Source organism: Sphaeramia orbicularis, chromosome 13 (assembly GCF_902148855.1).
Source record: "Sphaeramia orbicularis chromosome 13, fSphaOr1.1, whole genome shotgun sequence".
Lineage (NCBI taxonomy): Eukaryota > Metazoa > Chordata > Actinopteri > Kurtiformes > Apogonidae > Sphaeramia > Sphaeramia orbicularis.
Window position 1 is genome coordinate 49886407 of NC_043969.1, and position 10834 is coordinate 49897240.

General features: G+C 40.0%; 1 protein-coding gene across 1 annotated transcript; it reads right to left on the minus strand.

Annotated features, from left to right (window-relative positions):
- Positions 1–9293: 9293 nt before the first annotated feature.
- On the minus strand, positions 9294–10223 carry LOC115431189 (olfactory receptor 11A1-like). Its single transcript, XM_030151421.1, has one exon. The coding sequence runs from the start codon at positions 10221–10223 to the stop codon at positions 9294–9296; it is 930 nt and encodes a 309-aa protein (XP_030007281.1).
- Between the last annotated feature and the right edge of the window lie 611 nt (positions 10224–10834).

Genomic DNA, 10834 nt, shown 5'->3' on the forward strand with positions numbered 1-10834 from the left:
CACCACTTTGAATACTGTTAATGGATCAATGAATACGTGACAATATGACAATTTATAAATACATGTACAAGGATAAGTGACACTGAAACACATTAAATGGAAGAAGCAAAGGATCGCTGACCAACTATTTACTGACCTAATCCTGATGAGTTTCCCATGAAGCCAGTATAAGTGACGTACTTGTGTGTGGACGTGTTCACCTGTTCTGTGGTAGTGGTTCTGGTCCACTGAACCTGGTCCTTTAAACCAGTTCCACTCAAACAATGAACCACTGACGTCACATCACAGCATCACAACAGCCTCCCCTTGTACCACAGATGACACCTCATACAGCACACAAAAATAATTCCCATGTCCCTGTACGTCATCAGTCGCTTTTCCATTGGACATCTGCACCAAACTTTACTGATATTTAATAAATGTTGAAAAAACAGAAGTGCATAATTAGGAATGGGAATTGATAAGAATTTAACAATTCCGATTCCTTATTGAAACTGAACCTGAAGACCTTTTACTAATTCCTCCATGTCTTCTGCTGTTGTGCTCCTCATTTTCGTTTCCCCCACTTTCATAAACTTTTATTTGAGGGGGCAGGACATTTGTTACCCCCCCCAGAACCAGGCCTGGATGATGCCCCGGTGTTCACTCTGCTGCTAGATTCACAAGTGTCGCTAAGTAACGAATCAAATACATGACATTCCTGCAAATGAATGTCATGCTGTGGACAAATGTTTTCACATACTGGAGGGATTTCCCCCTTTGAACAAATGGAAGCTTTGACAGTGTTCCCAGTGTTCCCAGTGTTCCCAGTGGCCCTGGTGTCATCTGTACACCTGAAATATAACCAGATTTGGAGCATTTCTGCCTCAACGCCATGGTGGCTCCGTTCTGAACCAAAACAATGCAGCGTGTGTGCGATGTCATCACAGTGGATGTCAAATACACAAAACACTGAGTAACAGGCAGAACACTGTTAGAATTTAAAGTGTGAATATTTCATGTCTTCCTATTAGTCATTAACTTCAAGAATTTTCTTCATGTCTAGCATTAGAGAAGCTGACTGATAGTCTTCAACCTAAGCTTGGTGAATTTGATCACATTTGGGGCCTTTTCTTAAATTTTCTCAAAAACACTGATCTGAAACACACCCTTGACCCTGTAACTGCCTCCGAACACATCCTGTAAGGGCACGCAACGTTCATTTGATTAACCAGCACTTTTTGTGCTCTAAATGTATCTGTCATTGGGTGTATGACAATAATCCTTGGATGCCATGCTCTACACTGAGTCTACAATCTCTTGAGTAGTGTCGATCTGCTGTCTGCATACGTTTGAATGCTATTGCACTATGCATTTCATTTTGTACCTTTATGTATATTTATGTTCACTTTAATTTATTTATGTATTTACTTTTTCCTCTTTGTAAACCTTGATAGATGAGATGTGGGGCTGGGGGGGTTGGCATTGGGGTTACTATAGCTCATATTGTATGTCTATGTTCACTTTGCAGCTACGTACTGTGATTCTAACATTCAAAATTCAAAAAAATATATGTAAAAAAAAAAAAAAAGAATTTCAATTTGGAATTTGGAGCTGTCATTATTTATAGGTTCTTTTGCTATTATTTTACTGGTCCAACCCACCTGAGATCCAATGGGGCTAAAATGACTTTGCCCCCCTTGACCATAAATGTCTTCATTCTTATTTTTGTATTTTCAGGGCTCTAGATTGCGACTGAAATGGCCGCATATGCGCCAATAATTTCGGTCGTGTGACTTAATATGAAATCACACTAGTGCGACTAGGGGTGTAATGATAACCGGTATAATGATAAACCGTGGTAAAATTTCCGACGATTAGTATTACTGTTTAAATTGTAATTATTATGATAACCATGTTCGATTACCACACCTAGAAAACTCACGGTACTGTTCATTTCCTGAAGAAGCAGAGGCACTCCAGGTGTGTGTGTGCAGTTTGTAATGTTTGGCCTCTGAAAACATGGCTGAAGGCACCTGCAGGACAGAGCTCCAGAGATTCGGGGATAGGGACTCCCGCATGGACCCGGTCCGTCGGAGCGCGCACACAGACTCGGTCCGTCCGACTGCGGGTCAGTCCGAACAAGCACGTGCACGGACTCAGTCCGTTCTAGCAAGGGAGCGGACAGACCCGGTCCACGCTAGTGTTAACCCCTCCCGGCCCCCACTGATTCAGATCCTCAGCCAACACTGAAGCCGTCTGAATACAGATACTGAGGACAAACTCCTGTCAGTTCAAATGAGTGAGCTTCAACTGTACAAAGACACATGATGTGTGGAAAACCCAAAGGAGAGGAGGCTTTATGAACTGAAGGACATTCAGCAGGAAATCCACTGACTGACCTCCAGAGGAACTGGACCATATTGGAACTGAACCAATCCCACACTTTTGGAATTGGTCTGTCACTGACCAGGACTGAGCCACTGACCAGTCTGGATCAGATCAGCCTAACATGTTTTAAAATCCTCATTCTTTCAAGGTCAAGGTCAGGTTACTTTATTTGTACCCGTAAGTAGATTTGTTTTGCAGTCTAGGTGATTGCTTTGGTATTACAAGACATACACTGAACATGTCAGACAGGTACTTGATCAAGGTTACAGACAAAACAAAAAGTGCTCAGTGTTCCACCATTCATCAGTATAGCAGCATGGATAAGTAAAAGAATAAAATAAATAAATAAGATCAAATAAATAAAAACAAGATGGAATAGAACACATTATTATCAGTAACAAACTATTTATTTACTATTATACTATTTTTACTAAATGCTGCTGACAGTTGGGAACCTGAGTACAATATTTCGTTTCTGTGTATTTTTATATGCTGAAATGACAAATAAACTTGAATCTGAAGTTGAATCTGAATCTGAATAAAAACCAGAAAAGATTTAAACAATCCGGGATAAAAACCAGGGTAAGGACATAAAATTTAAAAATTTGAAGTCACAATAATAATACATAGAGCAAAGAAATGGAATAAATAACTAAATAAGTTAGTAAAGTGCAATGTCACTATTTCTTCTTGAGCTCAGTGACGGCGACAGGAACAAAGCTGTTTTTCTAATGCTGTGTCCTGCACCTGGGACTAAGAACCTCCGTCCAGAGGAAAGGAGCTGAAATTCACCTCGTAAAGGATGGGAGTCATTATTAAGGATTGATGAAGCCATCCTCTGGACCTGTTTAGTGTACAGGGAGGCGGGACAAGACTGGGACTCACCAATCAGGCGACTGGACCATCTGACTATTTGATTCAGTGAGTTTTTCTGCAACTGAGGTCTGACCGAACCACGCCACCAGGCAAAAAGATAAAACAGACTCAATAAAGGAACGATAAAACAAAGTTAAAATGGTTGGGTCCGTGTGGAAGTGTGCCAGTTTCCTAAGGCAGTGGAGGCGCTGATGGTCCTGTTTACACACACATCTACAGTTTTCATTAAAACTCAGTTTTTCATCGATTATCGCCCCAAGATATTTGTATGATTGCACTTGCTCTATAGTCTGACCTTTAATTAAAGTGACTCCGTGCCTGTCCTGTTGTTTTCTAAAATCAATGATCATATCTTTTGTTTTAGATCTGTTCAGGTGAAGGTAGGACTCCTCACACACTGGACACAGTCATCAACGACAGGACTGGACTGGTCTGCCCCTCTTCGAGCAGGCTGACAATGACTGAGTCATCAGCATACTTAATGATGGTCCTGTTTTCATATTCACTCTGACACATATTTGTGTCGAGAATGTATAATAATGGAGACAGGACACAGCCTTGAGGAGAACACTGGGTTGGACAGAACCGCATTCATCCTCACTCTTTGGGACCTGTCTGTTAAAAAGTCTAAAATCCAGCCCATCAGATTTTTACTGATCTTAAATTGTTCTAAAAGCCTTTTAATTAAAATGTGGAGCTGGTCTGTATTAAAAGCGGAGGAGAAGTCTATAAATAAAAGCCTTGCAGATGCCCCTTTACCCTCCACAGGTTTAAAAATCATGTTTAAAAGAGTCAGTGGCGTCTTCCACTCCTCTGTTGGGCCTGTATGTGAACTGCACTGGATCCAGCTCATGTTCAGTCTCCTTTAGAATCACAGAATATTTACATTTGTTCATGAAACAGTTCAGGAAAATATGTGTTTCACTTTCTGTTTGTGTGTACAGTAGTGGATATGTGCAACACTGTGATTGATTTGATCTGGAAAATGTTCAAACTCCACTCTAACCTGTCCAACTACCTTTTTTCACACTCAAAAACACCTCAGTAATCAATAGGAGAATTGATAAGGAATTGGATTGATAAGCAGAGCTAATAATGGCATTGATATTAATCAAATCCTATCAGTTCCACCCCTGGTGCAGATCTCTCTTATGTCCATAAGATGCCAACTTAAATCACATTTGTAAGTTTGTTGTTTTCATGTTATTACTTGAATGTTTCTGCAACAGAAAGTACATTGTGCATGTGCTTTATTAGTTTTTTTCAAAATACAACTTGGTTATATTATTTCAGTGTGTGTATCAGTACTTTTTGAACATTTTGAACACATTTCAACAATACTGCGATAACAATGATAACTGTGATAATTTTGGCCACAATAACTGTGATATGAAATTTTCATATCGTTACATCCCTAGCTGACATCATCAGTGATGACTGAAAATCTGTGGAATAAAGCAGTTGGCTGTGACAAAATGTGTGATTTGTCCTCCATCCCTAAGAACCACCTAGAATACCACAAAGTTCTTTTCTACCAATCAGTATAGGTCTTTAATGCAGCAGAATTATGTTCTTAGCTTACCGGCCATCAGGCCGTAAGCTATTGTCGTCTGTCGTCTGTCATCAGTTACAAAAATTTCAATCGTCTTCTTCTCCGAAACTATAATTTCAATTGACTTCAAACTTGGTATCCAGCTTCTTTATGATGATGTCAAAAGAAGTTAGTGAAATTATTTGGATCTGGATCTGGGGTACGTTTCTGGGTTCAATAGTGAACGCAGCTGTTTGCGCGCCCTTCAGCGCAAATAGTGAGCGAACGATGGGTTGGCGAACGCAGAGGCTTAACGAACCCAAAATCCGTTTCTGTGCTCATTTCGTTCACTAAGCCATCGCTCACTCACTATTTGCGTTGAAGGGTGCGCTAAACAGGTGCGTTCACTATTTAACCCAGAATAAACGCCTCCGCTCCTGTCGTTTCCACTCATCTGATCTGACAGCACTATGGTTAGAAGGAAGAAGTATTAGAGGATATCTGTGACCTCCTCCCTTACCCTCACCTGTCTGGATGGACCTCCTCACCCTCATCTGACTAGAGATGGACCCCCTCAGCTGTCTGCATGCTGCCCCCCCCCCCCACACACACACACACACGCACACTCTGAACTGAACTGAATTATTTACACAAATATATTGTGCGTCAGGCTGGACGTCTAAGGATGAGCCCAGTTCTTCTGCACTGGTGACTTTATGAACAGAACTGTAAACGGTCACTGTTGGCCTTAACCACGGCAACAACAGGACAGACAGATTATATAGAAAAACTCTGTTCCGTTCCTCTCATCCACGCGCTCATATCTCAGTAGGCGCACGGACAGACACCCCCCCCGCCCCCCCGCTGGTGTGTGTGTCACCAGTTCACTGGCTCTGGTCTCATACGGTTCTCATTCATTCATTCATTCATTCATCTCTCAAAGCCACACACTTTGTCCTGAACTAATCTATACTGAACAAAAATATAAACGCACCACTTTTGTTTTTGCTCCCATTTTTCATGAGCTGAACTCAAAGATCTAAAACTTTTTCTGTGTACACACAAGGTTTATTTCTCTCAAATATTGTTCACAAATCTGTCTAAATTTGTGTTAGTGAACACTTCTTCTTTGCTGAGATAATCCATCCACCTCACAGGTGTGGCATATCAAGATGCTGATTAGACAGCAGGATTTTTGCACAGGTGTGCCTTAGGCTGGCCACAATAAAAGGCCACTCCAAAATGTGCAGTTTTATCACACAGCACAATACCACAGATGTCACAAGTTTTGAGGGAATATGCAATTGGCATGCTGACTTCAGGAATCTCCACCAGAGCTTTTGCCTGTGAATTGAATGTTCATACCATACCATACCATAAGCCATCTCCAAAGCTGTTTCAGAGAATTCATGAAGAAGACTGCGCGAGGAAAATGGTGGTCACACTAAATACTGACTGGTTTTCTGACCCCCCTGGACCACCCAATACAGTAAAACTGCACATTTTAGAGTGGCCTTTTATTGTGGCCAGCCTAAGTCACACCTGTGCAATAATCATGCTGTCTAATCAGCATCTTGATATGCCACACCTGTGAGGTGGATGGATTATCTCAGCAAAGGACAAAGGAGAAATGCTCACTAACACAGATTTAGACAAATTTATGAACAATATTTGAGAGAAATAGGCCTTTTGTGTACGTAGAAAAAGTTTTAGATCTTTGAGTTCAGCTCATGAAAAATGGGAGCAAAAACAAAAGTGGTGCGTTTATATTTTTGTTCAGTGTATATTTACCTCCGCCAAGGAGGCTATGTTTTTCCCAGCGTTTGTTTGTCTATTTTGGTGGTGATCGGGGGGGGGGGCACTGATCTGCCTTGGCGGAGGTCTGCACTCTCCGAGTGCTTTTCTATTTATCCATAAATCCATAGAAAATAAAATTCAGTGAGTGGATCAGTCCTCACTCGGTAAATTTGTTTTTATCGGTGCAAAATGTCCATGGGAAAAATCTGATATCATTAAAGATATTGTCAGACTTGTGTTAAAATCTTCTTCTACAAATGTAAATAATATTTCAAAGGAAATACATGACAGAAACGAAGTGAAATGAATCTACAAGAATACATCCTCCTTCTAATGCAGACCTCTGAGGTCCACGTTAAAATCAGCCCTTTAACGAGGAACTGGGCGAGCGCACACTTTTAATGAACTAGCCCAGAAACGGGATAGTGCATTTTGCGTTGCGTTAGGGTTAACGAACTAACGAACGAACGCATTTTGCGTTGTGCTAGTTGTTAACGAACATAGAGCGAACCCAGAAACGGGATTGCGCAAAATGCGTTAAATAGACACAATTTGCGTTGCGCTGGGCTTAACGATTTAACGAACTAGTGCAGAAATGAGCCCCTAATTCTGGATTTGGTGCGACTTTGAAAAATTTTCCCATTATAACAGATAGGAAGTGGCTTGATCCAATAAATCAGTATCAATGATATCAAGTTGAAATTTGAATTTTTTACAGATCTGATTAGACTATGACCAAAACATGGGCTATTTCTGTAATAGAATAAATACACAGAACTGGGTGAGAATAAATGACATCTGGATACATTTCCCAAAGCTTTTAATCTGGCTGGTAAGCTACAGGGCCATTGGTCCTATTTTTTTCTTTTGTAATCTATTCAAACACCTTATTCCAGGTTGTTAACATTGATTAGTAAGGGTACTACTTGATATATCCACAAGAGTTTCGCTTTGGCCCCAACTTTATAGTGGTGCTCATAGATTTTTGCTGGTGCGACAAACTTTTTGGAGTTGGGAGCATCAGTGCTCCTCAGTCAAAAAGTTAGTCCAGAGCCCTGATTTTACAAATTTGTCCCGCTGGACGGACTGGAACCTTTGGTGGGCCAGTTTTGGCCTGTGGGCGTATGTTTGACACCCCTGCCCTGTACTGAACACAGGACATTCCAAGCAGCGGAAAAGTCCATTCCTTGTATCTGTGATGTTGTCCATGTTCTCACCACCCTTCACCTCCACCTTAACAGGCCAATCTAATCAGAAATGTTAAAGTCTGAAAATATCATCAACACAGGTATTAAAGAACACAGTGAAACGACACAGAACACTTATTTACCATGAACGTTTAATTGTAAGCAGATGAAATCTTCATAAAAACACTGAAGCGCTGATAATGTCAAAAGAAGAATAAAAAATAGTGAAGTTGAATAATGAAAGTCCTAATGATGAAGCATAAAGTGTCATGAATGATACAAATAATGAAGACAGGATCAAAACAAACCCTCATAAACCTTCAGAATTTTATGAATCTGTTATTTATCACAGCTGAAGGTAGAGAACGAATATTTATCTGAACTAATTATTTATGCTTTTTGTTTGCGCTGAATTAACTTTCAATGACTGAGTGATTTTTTTTTTTTTTTTTTACCATATTTCTACATGTGATGTGTAATTTGGACATTTTCAGTCTATAAACCACCAAGTTAAACAGCGGTTGACAGGTCAGAACATATGAGGATAAAACTATTCTCAGTATTTTGGGCAAACGGTTCATATTAAACCTGCTCTGTACGATTTCAAAACAACAACCAAAGGCAAAGTTTAATATTGAAGCCAGGTGAGGTGTACAGGTACTGACAGCTTTATGTCTGGTCTGTTTAGATCCAGAAAAACACACTTTAAGGATCCTCATGTAGGTGTAGAGGGTTAACATGACAGAAACACATATGGAAATGAACAGACAGAGTCCATAGATGTTATTGACTGTGGAGTCAGAACAGGACAGTTTAACTGTAGTCATTATCACAGTAGACTTTATGAATAATGTTTCCACACAGATGTAAAAATAAAAAGAGAAAAATAAATTTGGTATTCATATAAATATAGAATTCAAATTCAAAATTATTGACATATTAACATTAAGTGTCGTAGAGTTGGTACTGTAGAATGCCGTGCATCGTGTTTCAGGAATGATGCAGGTCGACAGATGAAGTGGTTCATACAGTCTTTGAACAGTCATTCTGCTTCTTTGATGAATGTGCGGATGTACTGTCTGTTTCAGCTTCAGTTTTTTAACACATGGATGAAACACAACGTGAAATCCAACTGTTTATACCAGACTCAGAAGTTTCACTGGAAAATATATCTGAATCTTAACCAGGTGTATTATTCTCATTTCTAGTCCAAATATCTCATCACACTTAAAATGAGATATAATCACCTAAAGAGTAACTTTTCAGTGAGATATAAGAACTGATTTTTAGACAATAGGTCTAGAAAATCTTATTTCAAGAAATCTTACCAAGTTAATTTTCACTTGTTCCATTTGCAGATTTTTTGCTTGAATTAAGCTTAAAAAAAAAAAAATCAGTTCTTATTTCTCACTGAAAAGTTACTCTTTAGGTGATAATGTCTTAAATTTTAAGTGTGATGAGATATTTGGACCAGAAATGAGAAAAATACACTTGGTTAAGATTTGGATTTTTTCCAGTGTTCATGGTGGATGTTACAGAGTCTGAGCAGAAAGAAGACTTTTACATAAGATGCGTATTTTGGATAAATTAAGGCCATATAATAAAGGGTTAAAGAGCGGCTGACAGGTGAGCCAGTATAATGACAGGAGGATTCTCACAACATTGGGCACACTTTTCATATTAAACCTGCTCTGTAACAGCTCGAAACAGCCTCCAAATAAGAAGTTTATCAGTGAAGCCAAGTGAGGTGTACAGGTACTGACAGCTTTATGCCTGGTCTGTTTAGATCCAGAAAAACACACTTTAAGAATCCACACGTACGAGTAAAGAATCAGAATTACAGGGCCAAAGACTGAAAAAGAAACAATAATGAGTCCATAGATGTTATTAATGGTGGTGTCAGAACAGGCCAGTTTAACGACAGAGTAATTATCACAGTAGACCTTATGGACAATATCACCACACAGGAGTAAAGACCTGGTTAAACAAACCATGATAACGCAGAGAAACAAAGGGCACAACCATGTGAGAGCGATGAGCATGGACATCCTGTTGGGGGTCATCAGTGTGTGATACTGTAAAGGATGGCAGATGGCCAGGTAGCGGTCATACGACATGATGGCCAGGCTTAAATACTCAACACCTCCGTATGAAAACAGAAAGAAGTTCTGCAGGAAACACAGTGAAGTAGAAACAGTGTGAACATCTCTGAGGATCTGAAGCAGAAGGAAAGGAAACAGCCCTGTACTACCAGACAGTTCATTCACAAACAGACTGCACAGAAACAGGTACATGGGTTCATGTAAGCTCCTGTTCACACAGATAAGCACAATCAGCAGAACATTGGAGATGATGATCCACACATATAAGCTCATTAGAATCAAGAAGAATAAGTATTTCAACAACCCAGTGTCAAAGTAGGCGCCAAGTGTCAAATGTGTGACTATGGTAGAGTTGAACATGGTCCGTTTGCTTCATAAGTCATAAAAGCGTCACATGTCGTATCAAAAACCCAACTGACAAACTGTTCAATCTGTGGAAACGAAACGTCAAATAGCTGAGACGTGTCCTCTCCATTTAAAACCTATGAAACACTGAAGTCAGAGCACAAGGAATACTGTTCATGTTAGTGTTCAGAGTCCCATCTGCCGAGTAAACGTAGCTGAATGTATTTTTGAGGACACGCCCACAGCTCTGAAACTCCAGGAACATCACTCTGACCAATGACAGCACCACATGTGAGGCCTGCACCAAAAACTACCCAAACACAACACAACCACCCTCCAGAACAAACACCATCACTGCTTTTGGGATCAACAGCTTTTTATCACCTGCAGATTCTGTCACATTCAGAATATTAGCTTCTGCACGTGAAACTTTAACAAAAACATAACCTTTTTATTGACGTCACAGGTAAAAGATGCTTCTAAACTCCTCTTGTCCTGCTGACGGCGTCTCCAGAGGTTCAGTAGTACATATGTTTTTCCAAAGTACAGCGGATTGCTTTCCTTTTCCACTGGTTGTGTCCACTGTGTTTTTGTTCCTTCATTGGACTTCAGATGTTGATGATGAT

What these genes read in the sequence shown, in the direction of transcription:
- LOC115431189 (XM_030151421.1), bottom strand. Translation starts at nt 10,223, where the DNA reads ATGTTCAACTCTACCATAGTCACACATTTGACACTTGGCGCCTACTTT.